The sequence below is a fragment of the Mesoplodon densirostris genome, chromosome 15 (assembly GCF_025265405.1).
Source record: "Mesoplodon densirostris isolate mMesDen1 chromosome 15, mMesDen1 primary haplotype, whole genome shotgun sequence".
Lineage (NCBI taxonomy): Eukaryota > Metazoa > Chordata > Mammalia > Artiodactyla > Ziphiidae > Mesoplodon > Mesoplodon densirostris.
In genome coordinates, this window is record NC_082675.1 from 8,555,322 (window position 1) to 8,580,246 (window position 24,925).

General features: G+C 38.7%; 1 protein-coding gene and 1 non-coding gene across 5 annotated transcripts in view; one reads left to right on the forward strand and one right to left on the reverse strand.

Annotated features, from left to right (window-relative positions):
• The window catches only part of IFT81 (intraflagellar transport 81), an 87,247-nt gene extending 81,549 nt beyond the window's left edge, over positions 1-5,698 (forward strand). For all 4 annotated transcript variants that reach the window (XM_060118624.1, XM_060118628.1, XM_060118627.1 and 1 more), the window contains 2 exons: positions 1,980-2,025; positions 5,145-5,698. In XM_060118624.1, the coding sequence (XP_059974607.1) occupies positions 1,980-2,025; positions 5,145-5,327 (229 nt within the window). In that variant the 3' untranslated portion in view covers positions 5,328-5,698. The remainder of the gene's footprint in view (positions 1-1,979; positions 2,026-5,144) is intronic.
• A 15,686-nt stretch (positions 5,699-21,384) lies between these two features.
• TRNAK-UUU (transfer RNA lysine (anticodon UUU)) lies at positions 21,385-21,457 on the reverse strand. Its single transcript has one exon. It is a non-coding gene; the product is annotated as a tRNA-Lys (tRNA).
• Between the last annotated feature and the right edge of the window lie 3,468 nt (positions 21,458-24,925).

Genomic DNA, 24,925 nt, shown 5'->3' on the forward strand with positions numbered 1-24,925 from the left:
GCCTGTTGATTTCTTGATAAAATATAAATGGAAATTCTAAAACAGTTTGGACATTCCTCAGGCCTAGGGTAATAAATGAATTATTTAAAGCTCTCTTAATTATAACTATATATTCTTCTTGAGGGATATGTCATTTAATTCCTCCCAGCTTTTTTTCATTGGAGAGCTAGAAAGGTAAACAATTTTGACTTAGTGTCTCATAAATTTTAAGGGCAAAATGAAGGTTCATCAAGATTGTGTCTATTGGGCTTCCCTGGTGGCGCAATGGTTGGGAGTCCACCTGCCGATGTGGGGGACACGGGTTCATGCCCCGGTCTGGGAGGATCCCACATGCCGTGGAGCAGCTGGGCCCGTGAGCCATGGCCGCTGAGCCTGCGTGTCCGGAGCCTGTGCTCCACAACGGGAGAGGCCACAACAGTGAGAGGCCCGCGTACCGCAAAAAAAAAAAAAAAAAAGATTGTGTCTATTCCCTTCCACTCTTATTACTGTGCACAAATTCTACCTTCACTTCAGCTCTGTAAGGACTTCAGGTACTTTTGATTGCCATTCTCTCTGTTCTAATCATGTCTACCTCCCTTTTTACATAAATGCAAACCTTTCTTCACTTAAGCTGCTAGAGTTTGTGGTTTGTGATTTCTTAGATTCCCAATTTTGTGTTGTTTAATTTCTTCTTAAGTACTACTGTGTAGCTTTACACAGAAATATAGTCTTTTTCCATACAAATTTGAGGTCTGAAGTCTCTTATCTTCTTATCATTGGTTCCTTTGTCCTTGGATCCCGTGTCCTCATCCTTCAGTCTTTGTCCTTAACACTTTAAATCTCACTTTTTGTCTTATATAATATTAAAATATAATTATACCTTTGTTTAAAAATACAATATGATGTTGTGTTTCTATTTTTTTTTTTTTTTTTTCTTTTTGCGGTATGCGGGCCTCTCACTGTTGTGGCCTCTCCCGTTGCGGAGCACAGGCTCCGGATGCACAGGCCCAGCGGCCATGGCTCACGGGCCCAGCCGCTCCGCGGCATATGGGATCCTCCCAGACCGGGGCACGAACCCGTATCCCCTGCATCGGCAGGCGGACTCTCAACCACTGCGCCACCAGGGAGGCCCTGTTGTGTTTCTATTTTTACATTAAAAATTTGTAACTTTTTTAGCTTACAAAAAAAAATACTTATAAAAACAAAAAGTAACCATTATCAAGTATAGCACACAAAAATTGAATGTTGTCCACGCTGCCATACCTCATAAATGTCTACTGTTAATATTTTGTTGTATATTATCCCATATTCTTTTCCCATGCTTTTGCTAATATGTCTGTATATGTGTGTATACATAAATAAAATTAAACTACATATACAGTTTTTTTCTTAATAATTTATCTAGAATTTTTTCCACTTTAGTATTTATAGATCTACCTCATTCTTTTTTTACAACTCTGTATTATTCCTTTGAACGGATGTACCATAATTTATTTAAACATTTCCCCATCTATCAACATTTAGTTGGTTGCAGATTTTCACTACTATAAGCAATGGTGAAGTAATAGTCTTTGCTTTCATCTTTATTAACTTATGAGAGTTTTTCTGTAGGATGACTTCCTAGAAGTTGGATTGCTGGGTTAGATGCCATTTAATGTTTTTTAAAAATATGTATCCTTTCTCTCTTCTGCAAACCTCTTTAAAAAAAAGTGTAATTTAAGCAAATGGATTGCCATTGATTTAAGTGTAGATTAACTGGAAATAGTACTTAACTTCTTACATGATATTTTGCCTTGGTTTTTTCCTTATATTACTGTTTATTAGATGAACTGACTAAAGATTGGAAAAGGTAGTGTTTGATAATGGGTTTCATTCTGACTCTAGTACTCTATAAACTGTATTGTCTAATATATTTAGATAGATATGTTAATTTATAATTTAGTTGTATGATCAAATCGATTGAAGTAAATGTAAACTAAATCATTATGTTTACTCCCTAGGGAACAGTATACCAAAAATATTGCTGAACAGGAAAACCTTGGAAAGGTAAGAATGCATTTTTTTTTTTTGGCTGCGTTGGGTCTTCATTGCTGCATGCAGGCTTTCTCTAGTTGTAGCGAGCAGGGGCACGGGCTTCTCATTGCTGTGGCTTCTCTTGTTGCAGAGCATGGGCTCTAGGCACACAGGTTTCAGTAGTTGCAGCACGTGGGCTCAGTAGTTGTGGCACATGGGCTCAGTAGTTGTGGCGCACGGGCTTAGTTGCTCTGTGGCATGTGGGATCTTCCCGGACCAGGGATCGAACCTGTGTCCCCTGCATTGGCAGGGGGGTTCTTAACCACTGCACCACCAGGGAAGTCCCAAGAATGTTTTTTTTTTTTAATGTGTCTGTTCAGGCTTTCAGTACATGGTTATGCCATTGTCATTTTTTTTAAGGTTATAGAGGAAATTGGAACTTTCTTACTCCCTTTCAAAGATGAAGACTCTTCCTTAGGAATTTAGTTTTATAAAAGTGAAGGCACGGGCTTCCCTGGTGGCGCAGTGGTTGAGAGTCTGCCTGCCAATGCAGGGGACACGGGTTCGTGCCCCGGTCCAGGAAGATCCCACATACCGTGGAGCGGCTAGGCCCGTGAGCCATGGCTGCTGAGCCTGTGTGTCCGGAGCCTGTGCTCTGCAACGGGAGAGGCCACAACAGTGAGAGTCCCATGTACCACACACAAAAAAAAAAGTGTTCATCTGTTCTTTTTGTATGAATTGTGAATAAATGTCCATCATATTAATCTAAGTAAAAAATAAAAAGAAACATTAAAGCTGATTCTTCCATTTCATCAGAGAAATTGAGTTCTGTACACCTTATTCCATTTATGAAATGACATGCCATACTCAAAAGGAAAAAATAATTTTCATATTCAAACATATGTATTTAAATCAAGTTATACATTCATTTGTACAGTATTTTAACTAGAGATTTTGAGGGCTTTAGGATTTAGTATGATTGTCAGTAATTAACTTTCATCCAGGTATTTCATAAGTTAAGTAATATACATTTTTTATATGAAAATATTCCTCTATTTCATTTGTTTTGAAAAGTATCTGGATGGATGCTTTGTGTAGAGAAGTATTTGTCAAACCTTGAATCCTTTCAAAGACCCATACTTAATTGCTAAATATGATTAAAGATTATTCTTTCCCCTTCCAGTGTCGTGTTTTACTGCAGGATTTTGGGGGAAAGCAGTAGCAGCAGTCTGACATCAAGCATGTTCCAGCAAAATGAGCCACTGATTATTAGTTCATGCCCAGATTGTCAGGCTGTATCATTTAAGAAGCAAAGCTTCTTGATCCTCTCATTCCTAGAGTGAATCTAAATTTTCAAGGCAAACACAGAACATACCTAGGCTTTGAAACTGACAATAGTGTATGCCTTCCAAACCAGCAAAGACTGGACATCCACAGACCTCCTCATGACAACTGAGCTTCTGAAATTAGACCAGGCTATAGTGCTACAATTCACACTATCATATACTAGAATTTGCCTTACCAAAATGGAATATTGTACTGAAAGTTGTAACTTTCCCCCTCCTGTACCACCTCTTCCTTTTAAGAACAATGAAATGTGTGACAAGTATTTTTTGTACATTGCAACTATCCACAAAGTAAATCTGTAATAAGTGACAGTAACATAATATTTCTGATACAGACAGTCTCCACATCCTATCTTTGGCTCTTTAAATAACTTTTATAGGTTGTTAGGATTTTGACAAGGAAATTATTCCAATAATGTAAGAAAAGTTACAGTTAAGTAGTACCTTAATCTTAAAGTACTCTTAGTACTCTTAAAACTCTTGATCTGACTTACTACTTTTGTTTTCGTTTATGAGGATAAAAATATTTGTTGTAAGATACTTTATTTGTAACATAGACTTAAATAGATGTATTTACATGCCAGGCATTGTGTCAAAAATTTGCTGGTTATGTTTAAATTATATTTTCTTAATTCTGTTTTGTTTCCTGTTGCTATGTGCTGTTAACTTTGCTTTTCATTAACCATAGGTGGAGAGGGCAGTCTTTAGTAAGCGTTTTGAACCTGGCCTCAGTTTAGTTTAGCCTCTTACTTGGGCAAGTACCAATGACCAGCCTTTTCACTTGTGTGCTTAGGTCACCTGTTAGATCAACCGTGTATACTAAAAGAGGAAAAGATGGAGATGATCCTGTGTAATCTGTTTCTGTGTCTTTGCTTGTTTTTCTGCCCTTCTTTGTGATTTCTCACACTCTGTGTCAGTGTATGTATTTCGCACTGTTTCCTTATGTGTGTACTATCATCTCTGTTTTTCTCTTCTTTCCTTCCTTCTTTTCTTTCCTCTCATTGTCTCTGACTTTGTGCCTCCCTTTCTTTGTCACTCTCCTCAATTTGCCATAATACAGAACCAAAGGATAGTTTTGCAATGTATTGAAAAATTTTCTTATTCCTATTTATAATTTTAGAGACAGTAAGTAGAACAATTTTGGCAGGTGGAACTGTATAGTCTGGTAGTAAACAATTCTGATAAGGATTTGGGCCTTTTTAGAATATCACTAGACCTTCTCCCTGAGGAATATTTACATACAATTTGATTTATTTGGGTATAGAGCATACCCTTAGAGCATACTGATTCAGGAAAGAATACAGTATTTAATAATAATAACATGTATAACACATGGTAGTTTATAATTTTTTCCATATCTATTGTCATATGGAAAAAATAATCTTATAAAGCAGATACTTTTATAATTACCCCTATTATTAGCCTTAATTAACAATTGAGAAAACTGCAGTCCAGAGAAATTGTCTTCCTTGCAGCTAGTGACAGAGCCAGAGTTGGAACTCAAGTCTTCTGACTTCCAAAATCTGCATATTTTTATATACTATGTTACTGCTCCACTTTCCAGATTCCCTTTATTTTTTCCCCTTCCTTTCTTTTACATTTTTCTGTTCTTTTTAATTTCAGGTTGTCCTAGGTCTATCATAAATTTAGTTAACTTTTATCATCTTCATTTTCATCTATCATAGGAGAACCTGGCTTAGCTATTATTCATCAGATGTACAAAGCATACCATATTCTTCTGATTAGAACAATAGAAGTAAATCCCTATATGAGATTTAATTATTCTTGATTTTTTTTTAACAATAGAAACTCCGGGAAAAACAAAAAGCTGTACGAGAAAGTCATGGTCCAAATATGAAACAAGTGAAAATGTGGCGTGATTTTGAACAGTTGATGGAATGTAAGAAACAGTGCTTTCTGAAACAACAAAGCCAAACTTCCATTGGTCAGGTAATTCAGGAGGGAGGAGAGGACCGGCTGATACTCTGAGTTCATGTGTCATTGTTTGGGGTTTTAGCTGATACTGCTAGCTATAAGCATAATCCCATGGTGTATTCCCTTTCTTGAAAATGATTTGTATAACATTTTGCTTTCAGATTAGCCATTCCCTATTAAGTTTTCTTGGAAAATAATGTTAAGGTAGATTTAGGTTTTAAAAGTTTTTTAATACGACAAAGAGGCTTTTATTTTTTTGCTTAGTTTAGACATAGTGGTGTCTTCTGTGTTTTATGAGACAGGAGACTGAGTTTACTATCTGTAAATGTAAACATATGTCCATTAAGAAACATGTAGGTTTTTTTTAACATAATAACCCAGTGGCTTAATGTTTTTCTTAATCTTTTTTTAACTTTAGAGGAATCTTTTAGGAATTAATATCTCTTGTTTTGAAGAAACATTTATCTGAAGTTCAGCAATTCCTACAGTTTCACTTCAGTTTCTTTTTCTTCTGTAAAATTCAAGAAGGTTTATTATTTTGAATAACATATTTGTTCTATTTGTATTGTTTAAAGGCAAATAAAACTTGGTGCACATATCATGGCTATTTATTTAAAACTTATATAGTGTAAATTTTTATTCTTTTTTAAGTAAGTATTCATGTTATAGCACTGTGTTAAATTTAAGGATTATTACTTATTTTCACCAAAATTCTAATATAGTATTGAGGTTTGGGGGACTATTATTTTAAATATAAAAAATTGTCGAAGTGCCTCAAGTCTCTGCTTCATCTGGACAAGGTATTTGAAGATTTTTTTGGTTTTCCCTTAAAGAAAGATACTAAATTCATATGCCACCCTTTACTTCATTTCAGTTTCAATTTACTTTTCAAAATTTCTTTTAGATTTGAAAACTCAAATTTCAAATTGTTAGCATGTCCATCTTGGGTTCTTTCTTTTTAGCTATCCTGGAGGAAACAAAACAAAAACATTTTAATGAAGAAAGTTGTTTCTACCCTGTGCAAAGTATACAAACTGGATTAATGGCTTTGGGTGTCTTTGTTCCCACATGTGTTCTACTCTTGATTTTTGTTAGAAAGTGTCTTTCTTGGTAATCAGAGAATCTTATTAGCATGGAAATTATTCATAATTCTATGATCTATTACTGGAAGAGATGGGATCCATTGGAGTATGGAAGAATTTACCAGGAAAGTATAGAAACAAAGTTCTTTTAACATATCTTAAGAAAAAAAGAAGCATTTCAATGTTATTAAGTGGTTTGAATCTGGTCCTCAGCTTACTTTAGCTACTTATTTGGTCAAATATCCGTTACCAGCATTCTCATTTGTGCCCGTAGATCAACTATTAGATCAACGATGTACTAAAAGAGGAAAGGCTATGTTCACTGTGTGGAAGCAAACCCTTATTAACTCAATAATCAGTTTTTGAACACTGAGGTAAATATATTTGTTCAGTGTTGGCTACTGCCTTGTTAATTTTTAAGCCAGTAGTAAGTGATATTCCTTTAGCCAGAGTATGAATTCCTTTGCAAATATTTGAAAAAGACTAGATGTCCTTCCCAGAAACAGCATTTTAGTCCCCAAAGTTATGTCAATTTGTAAGATTATTAAGCCTAATGATTAGTTTTTTCAGCCTTCACTGTCTTTGATGCTCTTCTCTTAATTTTTAAAATTGTTAGCGACAGATACTCCAAGGAATGCTTATAATTCTGATTTGATTATTGCTTGCCTTCTTTATTCCACACAGAAAGAGTATGTGGATTAAACTCTAAGGCAGCTCCAAAATTACCTTATTAACTGAAGCCGAACATCATTATTATTTTAAGAAAAGCAAATTGAAAAAAAAAAAAGCCCTAAAAGTACAAAGTTATTTATAGTTTTTATGTAACATTGGACATTTAGTAACACAGCTTAATGGGTTTTATACAGTGACTTTCCACTCATTTTATGGTTTGATTGGAACATTAAAAAGCTTTGACTAACTGACAGTTTTTGACAGCTGGCACTTACAGAAGAAGAATTTATTACATTTTTCCTTCAGGATTGATACTCTAGCTGGCTAATTGATGAGAGTACTTAATCATTTTGGAAAATAATCTGTCTTCCACATGATGGCCCAAATAAAGGAAAAAAATGTAGCCTGTGAAATCTGCTTCTGCATTCACAGATCTTCTCCTCCTAGGACCCAGTATTGTCAGCTGTTGCATGGGGCTGACTATTTAAACTGTAAATTTCAAAAGGCCACTCCTTATCTTGCTTCCTGTATTAATTAAAGAAGTAATCCAACTTTAAAGGTTGTCCTTTAAGAAGAATCTTATAATAGGATAATGTCTTTTCTGTTATAAATCTATTAATAACTGAATCCAAGATCATGTATTTTCCCGGTCCAGAAGGTGTAGCAGAATTGTCTTAGAACATTGTTCAAAGGCATATGGAAATTAAACCAGACCTCAGGAAACTGTAGAACATTTAACTTTCTTCTTTAGATTAATATTTTCTATCATTTTGCTTTAATGCAGCAGACAGCAGTAATAAAAGAAACCATTTCATTAAACTATCAAATAATTAGTTTATATAACATATATAATTTTTTGGGAAAATTTTAAGCTCTGTGAATTTTCCAAGTGTGTCTCTTAAGTTTTTAGGCTAACGTAATACAAAGAACTTTTTGGTAATTTGAGTAAAGGAAGAGACTGAATATGTTGCTCAAACTAAAAATATATAAATTTGCAGAATTCTTCTGAATTGAATTTGAAAATATGCACAAATGGGTAACTCGCTAAAGCTGCCTTTACAAAGGCAAAAATCAAATTTGTATTGAAAAATGACTTCTTATGGAGACGTGTGTCTTAGTCTTATAGAAACCTCCTTGTCTTACACAGGCATTCACCCAACATTAGTGACTAATAAGTGTGAGTCAAAGACTTGTTTCTACAAAGGGTGCTAGGCACTTATATCATTCCTCTTGGCAAGAAGGAGTGTTTAGCCCTAGGGAGTGAGTAAGTTAGCACCACCCTGATGATTAACTTTCCTTAAACTTGGTTATATCAATAACTTCTCCATTGTTGTAGTAAAGGTGAGATCTAGCTTATATATACAATGAATCCTTCTTTTTTAAACAATCCATGGCAGCCAGGAGAGAAATAAAGTTGTACTTTTATTAAATATGTAATTGTTTCCCTACTCAGGAGAAGCTGCTAGCCTGAGCTCCTCCTCCCTTTCCTTTTAACGAGAGCAGTTTAATTAGAGCTATTTGATGTGTGGCAGCCAGGCATGAGGTGACTTTTGTCTGGGGAGGATGGAGAGGGATCGTTTAAAGTTATGTGTATATTTTCAATCTTTGACCCTTCTGTCTGAAGACAATCTTAAAAAGAGAATATTGTCTGTAACTGTCATTTAGTCTCATCCCATCCTTGCAAAAGAAGTCAAAAACTAAAGCACAGAATCCAAACAAGTATTTTTTTAGAGACTTGGACAAACATGCTTTCTGCTCCCATGCTCCCTCTTTTGGCAAACTGTAAGTACTTTCTCAGCAAACACCGATAATTTCACAATTTCCTTTCTAGAATTGCTAAGAGACTTGAGTCACCAAATTTGGTTTCAGAACACAAAATTCACTGTTCAGAACACAGAAGGAAATTAAAGATTTCTGCTTTTCAGTGAAAGTATTTGTTTCCGCCTCAGTTCAGAGTGTTAATGGCAGGTTCCTGGCAAGACTGCTGCTTAACACTGCCTGTGAGAAGCTGGTAAATAGGCGTAGAGTTTTGGAGCTTGAAAGGAACCTCAGAATGAGTCATGTAGTCATTTATTAGATTGGGACCTTTGAGGGACCTCTTTCAGCCTCTCTACAGTGCAGAAATCAGGACGTTAACGCTTGCAGCAAATCACTTTCCAGCCTGGGTAGAGTAACCGCAATGCAGCTCACTCCTCACAAGGGAGCCTGCTCCATTGTTAAAGAGCACAGCCTGATTGGTTTATTGGTTCTAGAAACGAAGCAGACATACAGAGGAAGAGAAATTATTTTCAACAGCAAAGCGAGATTGAACAAATTTTATTCCCTGTAATCTGAAGCTCTGTAATCATAATAATCATAATCATGATGATGACGATGCTAACAGCTAACCCATTATTAAGCACTTGGTGTGTACCAGACACTGTCCTAAGTGCTTTATGTGTATGAATCAATGTAAATCTCAAAATAATCCTGAGATACCATTATTCTCATTTTATAGATGACGAAACTAAGGCACAGAAAGGCTTTCACAGTATTACACAGCTAATAACTGGCAGAGCCAGAGTCCAAGACCTGTGCTGTTAACTACAGTGTTGTCCTGCAGTGTGACCCATGAATATACTGGCTGTATATACCCATAAAGGTTAATGTCCATTTATAAACTATAATATGTGTGAAATTATTTTTATTGCTTTTTTTAATATTTATTTACTATTATTATTTTTTTTTTGGCTGCATCAGGTCTTAGTTGTGGCATGCAGGATCGTTTGTTGTGGCGCACGGGCTTCTTTCTAGTTGTGGCACAAGGGCTTAGTTGCCGCCCTGCATGTGGGATCTTAGTCCCCGACCAGGGATCGAACCTGCTTTCCCTGCATTGGAAGGTGGATTCTTAACCACTGAATCACCAGGGAAGTCCCTATTTTTATTGCTTCTTTTTTTTTTTTTTTTTGCGGTACGCGGGCCTCTCACTGTTGTGGCCTCTCCCGTTGTGGAGCACAGGCTCCGGACACGCAGGCTCAGCGGCCATGGCTCACGGGCCCAGCCTCTCCGCGGCATGTGGGATCTTCCCGGATTGGGGCAAGAACCCGTGTCCCCTGCATTGGCAGGCAGACTCTCAACCACTGCGCCACCAGGGAAGCCCTTTATTGCTTCTTATAATGCTTTTTTTAAAATGTATTTGCTTACTGTACCTGAAGAACAAACTTTACTAATTTACTAAATGATTAAAAATAAGTTCTACCAACCAGATGAGGGAATTACAGTAAAAATGATTGTCAAGTAAATACATAAAAGAAGCAGTAGTTTTAGATACAGAGCAAATAGAAGCTTTATAGGTTATAATTTAAAACTTTCTCTGTGAAAGTCTTAAAATCATGTGTCTCCTGTTGCTGGACATTTAGATTGATTCCAGTTTTTTGCTTTATGAACAATGCTGCAATGAAACTTAAAGATCGAAATACAATAAAATATTAAGCAAAACCACAAAATTTATTTAATTTGGTCAAATCCAGAATCCACTGAATAGTTTTATGGACATTTCTTGCCTTCATCTTTGAAAATGCCAAGGCTAAACCAAAGAAATTAGCAAGATATTACTTGATTAATTGGAGAATGAATTTGTAAGTTCATTCATTTACTTCTATGCAAATATTTATTGAGTATCTTCTGTGTGCCTGACACTGTGCTAAGTGCTAAAATAGAAAGTGAACACGACCTGGTTTTTGCTCTCAAAGAGCTTACAGCCTAGAAAACTCTAATATTAGGCAGCAAAAAGAAAAGTTTTTTTATCTATAGAACAAGGAGCTCAGAGGAAGAAGCAATTAATTCTAACAGGGGGGTTTGAGGAAGGATTAATGGAAGAGGTGGGACTTGAGCTAGATTTGTAAGAATGAGTTAAGATTTTGATACGTATAAGAAAAGTGGAAGACATAAAGGCATTTAAGGACATGGCATTTTCAGGAAATGACAAGTCTAGAATGGCTCAGTAAGTTACCCAGTTGCATGCGGCCATGGTAAGGAGTTCCTATTATGTGCTAAGCTCTTGTGCTCTGTAATTTGATATGCTGGGCATTCAGCTGGACTCTATGAAAAGGTATAGTAAAGTATAAGACATGGCCCCTGTCATTAACAGGAGTAACAACAATACATTAAACAACAGCAAATATATCTAATCCTAATAACCAAGTGCTAAATTTTGTGTGCTATCAAAGTTCAATCAAAACAGAGATCTGGGCCTCCCTGGTGGCGCAAGTGGTTGAGAGTCCGCCTGCCGATGCAGGGGATACGGGTTCGTGCCCCGGTCTGGGAGGATCCCATATGCCGCGGAGCGGCTGGGCCCGTGAGCCATGGCCGCTGAGCCTGCGCGTCCGGAGCCTGCGCGTCCGGAGCCTGTGCTCCGCAACGGGGGAGGCCGCAACAGTGAGAGGCCCGCATACCGCCAAAAAAAAAAAAAAACAAAAAACAAAAACAGAGATCTAGGGAAGACTAAAAGATCAAAGGGGAGTCCAGGAGGCTTCATCAAAGAGGGAGGAACGACCTGGGCTTGGAAAGATGAGTAAAATTTGGATAGGAACCAGTAATCAAAGGAGTTTACAGCACTGGATTATCCAGTAGGCAAACAGATGTACCCTGATATTTGATATATCAGAAACCAGAGAAGTTTTCAGGGCTTCCCTGGTGGCGCAGTGGTTAAGAATCCGCCCGCCAATGCAGGGGGCACGGGTTCGAGCCCTGGTCCGGGAAGATCCCACATGCCGCAGAGCAACTAAGCCCGTGAGCCACAACTACTGAGCCTGCGCTCTAGAGCCCGCGAGCCACAACTACTGAGCCCACGTGCCACAACTACTGAAGCCCACTACTAGAGCCTGTGCTCCACAACAAGAGAAGCCACCACAATGAGAAGCCTGTGCACCGCAACGAAGAGTAGCCCCCGCTCGCCACAACTAGAGAAAAGCCCACATACAGCAACGAAGACCCAACACAGCCAAAAATAAAAAAATAAATAAATTTTTTAAAAAAAGAAGTTTTCATTAGAAAAATCAGAACTCAGACTTCCTTACACTCTTTTTAGAGTTTAGGGTCTCTAAAAGTTTCAATTTAACTTTTTGGAATGGGATCAAGAGTTAATAGTCCTATGGGAATTCAAAGGAAAAAAAAAAACACCGTGGGCTGGAACAGTCTAGGCACACTAGAGAAGGAGATAGTACAAGTTTCAACCATTCTGGAAGCATGGGTAGAATTTGGCTTAGGAAGGGAACAAGAGTTCCATGGGGAAGAGGAAGCCCCAAGAAAGGGATGCCCTGAGGTACAAGCCAGACAAGGCTGGAGAGAGTAAGAGAGTTGAAGCTGGAAAAGGAGTTGGAAACCAAATTGCTGAAGGTTTTGAGTTGGTACAGTTGTTGGCATTGTTCTTAATATCCCTGCTTCCTTTTGGACCTTTGATGAAATGAGAGATTCATACATTGTAGAGAATCACAAATTAATCATCTCCAAGAGAGACTGCTATCATGGACTACGTTTGATTTGTTTTTTATGACAAAGGAGAGCAGTATAGGCAATAAGCCAGTTATTTGTTTCATTGTCTTTGGAGGAATATTTTTTACACTAACTCAGAGATTCAACATTTTATTCTTTGATTCAGTGTACAACTCTCTATCATCTCATCTATACAATCACGTTTTTGTTTCATGTCACATTTTCAGATATATGGAAAAGATTTGCTAATTCAAAGGAGTTTAGGTGAGAAAAAAATATTTTAAAGTTATATTTTTGTTGGGAGACATTTTATAAGTTTATATGATTTCCTATATATCCAAAAATGTGAGGAAAAAATTCAGAGCTGGTGTTTAACAGTGCTTGATTTCTTTTTCTTGAGAGTAGGAGAAAGAACTCTTTTATGTTGTAATAATTGCCAAGTCGCTGAGGAAAGCCTCAGCCCTTGAAGAGACCCACTTGCTAGTGACTTGGCAGTGTCAAACAAATGTTCAACTTTTATTCTGACACTTCTTGAAGAATTTGATTGAAACTATATATGTCCAGATAACACTCAGCAAAGTGCCCTTCTTGCATTTGTTTCAAGATATATTTGGAAACAAGAGAGATGACCTTGGACTCAGCTGCTTTTCCAATTTAGGACTTCTCTCTGGGTCTACTGAATAATATTCTCCAACATTGAAAATTCAACAAATGGAAAAACATTTTAGTTACTATATGCCATAAGTCGTATGATAGAGGATTTTTTCCCCCAGCAATATGTTCTGCCTCTAAAAGAATGATATATTTAGACCACAAGCTCTATATTAGCTTTCTAACCATCTACTTCAAAATACAGGAACACATTTGCTTTTCATCAGAGTGCCTTTTTATAATCTAAATTGAGCTGTCCTTGCTTTTTAAAATATTTCAGCATATAAGAAATAAAAAATAACGAGCAGTTAACCCTTCACCTTTGCTTTTTGGCATTCAGAATTTGTTCGGAAGCCAGGGTTCATTGTAGCTTGATGTAAGATCTAAAAGAAGACTTTGGAGGCTCTGACATCCCCGTCTAAGGTTATTGCCACCTGTCCAGATGACAATAGAAGCCCTACTAGTCTAACCTCAAGCCTGAAAGCCAAGGTTAGCTTCCAAATGTATCTACATTTAGCCCATGGAGATGGATGGTTTTAACTGTCATTAAAGCGATATTCTTTCAGTTACCGTTTTGCATATTTTGGAGGTTTAAGCAGTTCCATTTTTAATTTGTTGTCACAGTCACAGGACAAGACTTAGGTAACCTTTCTGATAAAGCAATTTTACTTTTAAGCAAATAATAACAACTGATCATTGTCCTACATGGCATATTACCGGGGATAGTAACGTTTTCTATTTTCATATGGTTTCCTAAGATGTTACAGTCAATCAGAGCATTTATGGAGATGATTATGTTGTTAGCAATAGTCTCCAGCATGCGCAATTCATTAATTCCCAATAAAATGTTGTGTTAACACACGTGCACACGCTTACATGCACATGTAGAAATAGGGAAACACAACATATTATAATACTTCAAAGGATAGCTTGTTCTCGAGGACTCCTTGTTGCTTGATTTTGAATCAAGTATTATGTCAACTGTTAGCCACATGGTGAGTGATTTTTGCAACTATTACCACTTAAGCTACTTTTAAAGGTGATCCATCCCATCAGATAACAGATTGATCTTAAATTTTTAATTGTTATAAATTATTGCACCAGCGGGAATTCCCTGATGGTCCAGTGGTTAGGATTCCGTGCTTTCACTGCTGAGGGCACGGGTTGGGGAACTAAGATCCTGCAAGCCACTGCACAGCATGGCCTTAAAAAAAAAAAAAAAATTTTTTTTTTGCACCAGCATTACTTTGCAGTTTCCTAATTCAAAACTGGTGACTTTTATTTTTAATCTGATATTTACTTCTTTATAAAAACAGGTTTTGCATGAGTGTGGCTATCCTGTGTACATTTCCATTATTTTATTGACGTTGAACCAGATCAATTGCTGTAGTCACCACAGGGCCCTAATTAAGTATATAAGAGCTTGTAGTACCCAAGCTAATTGATTTTATAGGATGATTGGTGAAGTTTGCTTTTCCTGGTGCCAGAGATTCCTCTAACTGCACAACTTTTGAACTGTGCTTTTTAAAGTTACAAAAAAAGGAAATAAGGTGATACTTTACAAAGTGTTCCTAAGATCTGTAGTGCTCAAGCAAGATTTTAATGAGGGAAAAGTCTCAGAGAGAAGGTAATTTTAAGTAATACAGAGATTAAATGTGAGTTTTGCTGAATGTTTTCATAAAATATTATCTTTCAAATGTATGTTTTCTCATCCTTCTTCTAAAAACATATACAAAACTTTGAGCCAAAGAGAATATTCCTACATGGTTTGTGCTTATTAAGTTTGTCAGTATGTTTCAGGAGCCTTTTTCTTTCTACCCAGCTCTCCTTATTCTCACGTATTTTTTTTTTTAACATCTTCATTGGAGTATAATTGCTATACAATGGCGTGTTAGTTTCTGCTTTATAACAAAGTGAATCCGTTATACATATACATATGTTCCCATATCTCTTCCGTCTTGCATCTCCCTCCCTCCCACCCTCCCTATCCCACCCCTCTAGGTGGTCACAAACCACCTAGCTGATCTCCCTGTGCTATGTGGCTGCTTCCCACTAGCTATCTGTTTTTCGTTTGGTAGTGTATATATGTCCATGCCACTCTCTCACTTTGTCACAGCTTACCCTTCCCCCTCCCCATATCCTCAAGTCCATGCTCTAGTAGGTCTGTGTCTTTATTCCCACAAGAGACCTCCCAGCTCCATGTAATATCGAATGGCGAAAATCTCCCAGAGATCTCCATCTCAACACCAAGACCCAGCTTCACTCAACGACCAGCAAGCTACAGTGCTGGACACTCTATGCCAAACAACTAGCAAGACAGGAACACAGCCCCATCCATTAGCAGAGAGGCTGCCTGAAATCATAATAAGGCTACAGACATCTCAGGTATCCTTAAGCACATCAGAGCATTGTTGATGTTCAGTAAGTATTTGTAGCTTAAGAAGTAGTATCGCTCTGTCAACTTCCTAAGACGAGAGATTTCTAGCAACTACAAAGTAAATATATTTTTCTAAACTAAATTCATATCCAGCTATCTGCAGATTTATATAGAATCTGGTCCAAATATTTGCAGTACAATCAAATCAAGGGTTTCTTTGTTTTCTTTTTCTTATCATGCTTAAATATCTTACCTTGATCTTGTTGGTACAGAATCCAGATGTGTTGATTTAATGAAGGCAGATCTAATATGTTCCTAGTTAAAACTCAATTTAACATCTTTATTTTTTTTTTGTCTCTGACCCTCTCCATCATTTTTTTCTCCTTGTTTATGTGTATCATTCCCTTACTCTTCAAAATTTTCTTTTATTGTATCTCAGACACACATTCTCTTGCCACTAGTAAGTTTACTTTTAGAGCATTTTTCAAAATATTTTTCATTAAAAAAATACCGTGGTGATGATTGTACAGCTCTGTGAATATACTAAAAAATAGTGAATGTGTGCATACATTTAAATCACTTTAAATTGGTGAATTGTATGCTATGTGAATTATGTCCCAATAAAGCTGTTAAAAATAAAAATACAAGATCAGTGTAACAAAATTCAGATAATATCAAAGAATAGTAGTTTAAAAAAATAAACCCTCACCTGTCTCAGTCTTCTCACTTCTCAGAGGTATGTCCACAGTTAGGTTTTAGAATATTCTTCCAGACATTTTAATTGCATACACAGGCACATATATGTATTTACAGCCTTTTAAAATTGTATACAGATAAGGTTATATTCACTATTCTGAAACTTGCTTTTTGCACTAAACAGTAAATTATAATCATATGTACATATAGAGCTATCCTACTCTTAATAGTTGCAGAATAGTCCACTACATAGGTGTAGTACAGTTTAATTAACAAATTCCTGGGGCTTCCCTGGTGGCACAGTGGTTGAGAGTCTGCCTGCCGATGCAGGGGACATGGGTTCCTGCCCCGGTCCGGGAAGATCCCACATGCCGCGGAGCGGCTGGGCCCGTGAGCCATGGCCGCTGAGCCTGTGTGTCTGGAGCCTGTGCTCCGCAATGGGAGAGGCCACAACAGTGAGAGGCCCGCGTACTGCAAAAAAAAAAAAAAAAAAAAAAAAAAAAATTCCGTATTGAACATCCTTCTGCTTACATCTTTGCACCCTTATGCGAGTATATCTACAAGGAAAAAAAAATCTTAGAAGTAGAATTGTTGGATTCAGAAGTATGTGCATTTAAAATTTTAGATAGATATTTTAGATCAATAGATATTGCCAAATGACCCTGCAAAAAACTGGTGACAATTTGTAATCCCATCAGTCATGAATGACAGTGCCTAGTTTACTGTCCCCTTACCTACACTAGGTATATTAGCTTCATAACATCTCTGTCAATATGATAGATTTAAAGAATTATTTTAATTCGTATTTTTAAAATTATGTAAGGTTGAGTTTTTATGGCCTCTTTTTAAATTTTTAAGTAACTTTTTTTCTAAATGAGAAGTCCATAATGTTAATTGTAGAAATTTTGAATACAGAAGATAATTAAAATAACCTGTAATCCCACCACCCAGGGATTATCACCATTTACAATTTTACTTCTAGTCTTCTTTCTGTGAAATTTATCTCATGGTTATTTTTTTTTTTTTTTTTTTTTTGGCCGCGCCTAGCAGCATGTGGGATCTTAGTTCCCCGACCTGGGATTGAACCCGCGCCCCCTGCAGTGGAAGGCGCGGAGTCCTAACCACTGGACCGCCAGGGAAGTCCCTCATGGTTATTTTTAATAAATAATAAAGCTTATTGATAAAGGGACTTATTTTCGTATTTAAAATATGCAGTTTACAAAATGAGGTTATAATACAGCTACTTAGACTACTGCTTTGAGCTCTTTTAATCAAGGTGCTATATAAACATTCAGTGGACTGAGCTCCCCTCTGCCAAGCTTTTGGGATCAGCTAGTGGAAAAATCATTAGCATTCTTTCCTTGACACTGTCCTGTCACTACCAGCGCTCAAACTGGATGAGATTTCCTAGGAGCCAATAGGTCTCTTAGTGGAGGAGAAGGAGCTCTATAATCCCTTAATGGCATAGAAGATAGAGGAATCCTGTACCTTAAAGAACAAACACATTTTCTTTAAATATGTCTATAAAGGAATATATTATATATATAAATATTGTATTATATATGTTTATGTGTGTATATATAATCATTGTTCTCTCTCACACACCCGTAAAACAGGAGATGAGATTGGTGAGCCAGGGTAAGAACCTTCAGAAAGTGTAGTAGACACCTGGGGAACAGTAAAATGCTTAACATTTAAAGACACAAGTCCTGTATGGTAATCATACATATCCTTATCTGATTCTCCTTTTGGACTGTAAGAGCATGGAATGCGGAATTGGTTTCTGTTCACAGTTGTATTTCCTGTGCCTAATTGCACATAAGCAACTTTGATCAGTTAATACTAGTTAAATGAATAATGAATGAATGAAAGTAATAGAGTGTGACCTTGAGTAAATCACTGAATTGCTTTGGACCTCAGTTTCTTTCTCTGACAACTTCAAAGAATTGTTGAAAGGATCAAATAAGGTTATGTATGAAGGTGGTAGGTAAGACTGGGAGCCCTCTCCAAGCGGATTGTCTTCTCATTATTTTTACCGAGCTACTTACAGTCACCATTCAGGTAGGGCTTACTGTCGCAACTGCCCAGGTATCATCTTGATTAACCAGATAGAGAATAAAGTAAATATAATATAGCTCTGTAATTAGAAATAATCGCCAGTATGTCCTGGAGACTTTGACATCTTAACCACTTCTTCATTCTCACTATTCAAAAGTATGTTATATAAATCTAATACTAGAACACTCATCAGGCTTAGGATAAAGTTTATAGAAAATGAATGTTGGGACTTCCCTGGTGGCACAGTGGTTGGGAGTCCGCCTGACAATGCAGGGGACCCGGGTTCGATCCCTGGTCCGGGAGGATCCCACGTGCCACGGAGGGGCTAGGCCCGTGTGCCACAACTGTTGAGGCCCGCACGCCTAGAGCCCGTGCTCTGCAACGGGAGAAGCCACTGCAATGAGAAGCACATGCACTGCAGCGTTGAGTAGCCCCCGCTCACCAGAACTAGAGAAAGCCCAAGCACAGCCACGAAGACCCAAGGCAGTCAAAATAAATAAAATAAATTTATTTTTTAAAAAAAGAAAATGAATGTTGTCATGCCTTTAACGCACTTAGAAATGCATATGTATGAAAAAATGCATATGTATGATTATTGTCTAAAAGCAGAGACGGTATCTCAGGAATGCACATAGTATAAGTATGGAATAGTTAGTAGCTGTTCTCAGAGTGACCCATTGTACATGATTGTAATGAACATCTGTCCTTTTTGGCTTATCTTGTATCAAATTGTCACAGTTCCAAGCAGTGGTTACATTTTAGAGTTAATGTGATAAAATAAAACTATGATTTTTTTTTTTTTTTTTTTGAGGTGTGTGGGCCTCTCACTGCTGTGGCCTCTCCCACTGCGGAGCACAGGCTCCGGACACGCAGGCCCAGCGGCCATGGCTCACGGGCCCAGCCGCTCCGCGGCACGTGGGATCCTCCCAGACCGGGGCACGAACCCATGTCCCCTGCACCGGCAGGCGCACTCTCAACCACTGCGCCACCAGGGAAGCCCTATGAAATATTTTGTGTATTACTCAAGATAGATTCTGTGACCTTTTAAGTTTGGTGAAAAAGGAAGCTAGTGTATTGTAAAACCAGTTAAAATAAGAATACACTTGGAAATGTAAAGTAGCATCAGCTCATAGACCTTAGGGAAGATGCCTTACTTAGTGGCCAAGGCCCCAGAATTTCAATTTATTTAGAAAGAAATCTGTATAAAAACTTATATAAGTAGAAATATTTCTCAGTCCAGTCCTCTTTAATGTAATGCCATAATAGAGGCAAAAATAATAGACTAGCACATAAACTTTCCTTTTTTTCTATTTGTAACCAAAAGCATTGCATAATCAGGCAGGAACCAGGAAGTAAAAATAATCACAAAATTAAACCAAGTGATCTGTTTTCATTATACTCCAGCAGGAGTAAAAAGTAAAGATAAGCACAAGCCAGCAAGTTTCTTTATCAAATTTGAAAATTCTTTCCATGTCAGTCATACCTTAATACAATAAAAATGAAATTTTTATTAAGGCTTGTAACTCAACACTGTCCTTTTTAAACTTTTTAAATTATGGTGAAAAATACATAACCTAAAATTTACCATCGTAACCATCTTTAAGTGTATGGTTCAGAATATTTACATTGTTGCACAATAGATCTCCAGAACAAACTGAAACTCTATACCCATTAAACACTAACTCCCCATCCCCCTTCCCCAGCCCCTGGCAACCACCATTCTACTTTCTGTCTCTAAATTTGACTGCTCTAGGGTCCTCATATAAGTGGAATCATATAGTATTTATCTTTTTATGACTGGCTTGCTTCACTTAGCATAATATCCTCAAGGTTCTTCCATGCTGTACCATGTGACAGGGTTTCCTTCCTGTTTAAGGCAGACTGCTGTCCTTTTTAATGTCATTTTTATGGTACAGTCTATTCTACTCTTAAACATCTTTGCAGGTACTGTCTGTGTTAACGTCCCAGAGCATGATCAAGTACAGAATGATGAGAAGCAAGTTGAAATGCACATTTGAACTTCCAACTTATCTTGTCAAGAAATCAAAAGCAGTTATAAAGTGATTAAACAATGCAGGACTTAGTTTGAGAAAAACCTTAAAGACCTTTTGCAAGCCCCTTGTATTGAAGGTTTTTAGTTGCTTTGTTTTTCTAGAAATGTATTTGACCTATTACAACTTTTTTTGAAGTATCTTCTAAAAATATCTGCTGCTGGGTTATTTTTTTTCTTTCAAGCCTGCAGACATTTTTTCTCACTTCTTCAATTGAGTTAGCTGTATTCCTGTTCGTGAATAGCACTCCTCCCCTGTTCTGTCATAGCACAGCCTTATGTTCCTACAGTTCATTAAGGGAAAGCAGTCGTCAACTAGATATTGTTAGATCACAGAACCTAACAATAATTTTTAAAAAGAAGCAGTTCAGGGCTTCCCTGGTGGCGCAGTGGTTGAGAGTCCGTCTGCCGACGCAGGGGGCACGGATTCGTGCCCTGGCCCGGGAGGATCCCACGTGCCACGGAGTGGCTGGGCCCGTGAGCCATGGCCACGGGCCTGCGTGTCCGGACCCGGGAGAGGCCACGGCAGTGAGAGGCCCGCGTACCGCAAAAAAAAAAAAAAAAAAGCAGTTCATTCATTTTCAGTCTTCTTACCTTAATTTTTTAACAGCTTTATTGAGATATAATTTACATACCATACAATTCACCCATTCAAAAATTCAGTGATTTTCAGTACATTACCAGAGTTGTGCAGCCATTACTACATTCACTTTAGGAACATCTCACCACCCTGAAAAGAAACCATGTACCTATTAGCAGTCACTGCCCATTTCCCCCAGACCCCCCAGCCTGAGAAAACCACTAATCTACTTTTAGCTTGCCTATTCTGGAACTTCATATAAATGGAACCATACAATATGTGGTCTTTTGTGTCTGGCTTCTTTCCCTTAGCATAACGTTTTCAAGGCCATCCATGTCATAGTATGTATCATTAGACTTCATTACTTTTTTTTGTTGTTGTGGGAAAATACATATAACATAAAATTTACCATCTTAACCTTTTCGGGGGGCGGGGGGCGGGTGTGCCGCACCACACAGCTTTCGGGCTCTTAGTTCCCCGACCAGGAATTGAACCTGGACCCATGGCAGCAAAAGCACCAAGTCCTAACCACTGGACCACCAGGGAATTCCCTTAACCATCTTTAAATGTACATTTCAATATTTTAAATACATCTATATTGGTTCTACAACCAATCTCCAGAATTCTCTTCATCTTATAAAACTGAACTCTATTCCCATAAAACAGGAATTCCCCATTTTCCTTCTCCCAGCCTCTGCAACCACCATTGTATTTTGTCTCTATGAATTTGACTCCTCAGGAACCTCGTATAAGTTGAATCATACAGTGTCCTTTCTTGACTGGTTTGTTCCACTTAGCATAGTATCCTCAATAACCTTGTCATTCATGTCATAGCATTTGTCAGAATTTCCTTTCTACTTCATTAACTTTTTATGACTGAGTAATACTCCATCATGTGGCTATACCACATTTTGTTTATCCAGTCATAAGTTGATGAACATTTAGGTTATTTCCACTTTTTGGTTATTACAAATAACAGTATTATGAACATTCATATACAAGTTTTTGTATAGACATGTTTTCAGCTCTCTTGGGCATTTACCTTGGAGTAGAATTGCTGAGTTATACGGTAAGTCTATGTTTTTTTTTTTTTTTTTTTTTTTTTTTTTTTTTTTGCGGTACGCGGGCCTCTCACTGTTGTGGCCTCCCCCGTTGCGGAGCACAGGCTCCGGACGCGCAGGCTCCGGACGCGCAGGCTCAGCGGCCATGGCTCACGGGCCCAGCCGCTCCGCGGCATATGGGATCCTCCCAGACCGGGGCACGAACCCGTATCCCCTGCATCGGCAGGCGGACTCTCAACCACTTGCGCCACCAGGGAGGCCCCGGTAAGTCTATGTTTAACTTTTTGTGGAACTGCAAAAGTTTTTCAAAAACTTTTTCACTGCACCATTTTACATTCCTACCAGCAAAGTATGAAGATTCCACTAATTTCTACACATCCTCACCAAGGATGCTGGAAAAAAGAATATTGTTATCATCCATCTTCTTTATTATAGCCAACTTAGTAAGTATGAAACAGTATTTCATTGTGGTTTTGTAAGCATTACCCTGATGGCTAATTTTCATATATTTATTAGCCATTTGTATCTTTTTTGACAAAATGTCTATTCAGATCCTTCATCCATTTTTTAATTGGGTTATTTGTCTTTTTATTGTTGAGTTGTAGGAGTTCTTTATTCTAAATACAAGTCCCTTCCCAGACATATGACTTACAAATATTTTCTCCTATTCAACTTCATTATTTTGCATGTGGATATCCATTTGTCCCAGCACCATTTGTTGAAAGACTATTATTTCCCCATTGAATTGTCTTAGCACCCTTATTGCAAATTAGTTGATCATAATTGTGACAGTTTACTTTTGGACTTCTCAGGGTTAACCTTATAAAGAGGTTCTGGTTCCCATCTGATCCTTAGCCCTGGGTCCCAGTCATCCTGTCCCACTTCTCCTCACCTATCATCCCTGTGTGTGCATATTTCTAGCATAAGGCAAGGAGATTTGGGGGCATCGATTATTTTTAGTTTAGGACTAATACAAGGTTGAGGGTTAGTCAATCAAACTCAAAACTGTGTCTGTTAATTTTTTTTTTTTTTTTTTTTCTTTTTGCGGTATGCGGGTCTCTCACTGTTGTGGCCTCTCCCGTTGCGGAGCACAGGCTCCGGATGCGCAGGCCCAGCGGCCATGGCTCACGGGCCCAGCCGCTCCGCGGCATATGGGATCCTCCCAGACCGGGGCACGAACCCGTATCCCCTGCATCGGCAGGCGGACTCTTAACCACTGCGCCACCAGGGAGGCCCGTGTGTCTGTTAATTTAAGCTCAGATTTTTTTTTTTAATTTATCTTATTTTTTTTTGGCTGTGTTGGGTCTTTGTTGTTGTGCACGGGCTTTCTCTAGTTGCAGCGAGCTGGGGCTACTCTTCTTTGTGGTGCACAGGCTTCTCATTGTGGTGGCTTCTCTTGTTGCAGAGCACAGGCTCTAGAGCGCAGGCTCAGTAGTTGTGGCTCGCGGGCTTAGTTGCTCTGAGGCATGTGGGATCTTCCCAGACCAGGGCTTGAACCCGTGTCCCCTGCCTTGGCAGGCGGATTCTTTTTTATTTTATTTTACTTTATTTATTTTTGGCTGCATTGGGTCTTCGTTGCTGCACATGGGCTTCCTCTAGTTCTGGCAAGTGGGGGCTACTCTTCATTGCAGTGCACGGGCTTCTCATTGCGGTGGCTTCTGTTGCGGAGCACGGGCTCTAGACGTGGGGCTTCAGTAGTTGCACCACGCTGGCTCAGTAGTTGTGGCTCGCAGGCTCTAGAGTGCAGACTCAGTAGTTGTGGCACACGGGCTTAGTTGCTCTGCAGCATGTGGGATCTTCCTGGACCAGGGCTCGAACCCGTGTCGCCTGCATTGGCAGGCGGATTCTTTTTTTTTTTTTTTTTTTTTTTTTTGGTACGCGGGCCTCTCACTGTTGTGGCCTCTCCCGTTGTGGAGCACAGGCTCCGGACGCACAGGCTCAGCGGCCATGGCTCACGGGCCCAGCCACTCTGCGGCATGTGGGATCTTCCCGGACCGGGGCACGAACCCGTGTTCCCTGCATCGGCAGGCGGACTCTCAACCACTGCACCACCAGGGAAGCCTGGCAGGCGGATTCTTAACCACTGTGCCACTAGGGAAACCCTAAGCTCAGATTTTAAAAATCACTAACCAGGGAATTCCCTGGTGGTCCAGTCGTAGAACTACACACTTTCACTGTCGAGGGCTCAGGTTTGATCCCTGGTTGGGGATCTAGGATCCCACAAGCGACGTGGTGTGGCCAAAAAAATGAAATGAAATAAAATAAGTAAATAAAAAGCACTACCAGTCTTACCAAGTGCCATGTCCCACCAGTCCTTCCTTTCACCTTGTCTTGACATCTTTGGCCCCCCATGGTGTTTTGTCACCTTCCTCCACTCAGACACTGAGGGTCATTGACTTTGCCTATGTCAGCTGCCATTTTCTGCCCTCTGCCTCACATGACACAGGATCCATGTTGTGGGCCCACTCTGGGCCCTTAGGGAAGGCAGCTGGCAACATCAGCTTAATTTTTACGTCCACTTTTACATGAGAACCCCATTAGGAGTCTGCTGCACTTTGAAAATAGTGTAGTGTTAAACCAAGTCATTCCATTCTCCTTTCTTTATACCTTAAAGAAAAGAGAGGGGCACCCTTTCATAGTCTTTGAGAGTCACAAAATGTAGGTGGCAGGAAATGAAGGTGGCTCTGCAAAGCCCCCTGTGCGTGAAAGGGCAGTATAAGTGGTGGAGCATGTGCAGAACTTGTCAGCATTTCATGCCGAGCTGTGGGCATTGGTAGTTCTGGCTCTGAAGCCAAAGCTGCTATTCAGTACAAGCCAGCACGATCCCCTTGCAGTGAGTTTGGGGAATCTATTAGTTTTGCTCCTAAAGTCAGATTTCAGGCTCTCAGAAGAATGGTAGAGGGAGAGAGAGGAGGAGGGACAAATGAGAGAGAAGCTAGGAAAAGATTTGTTT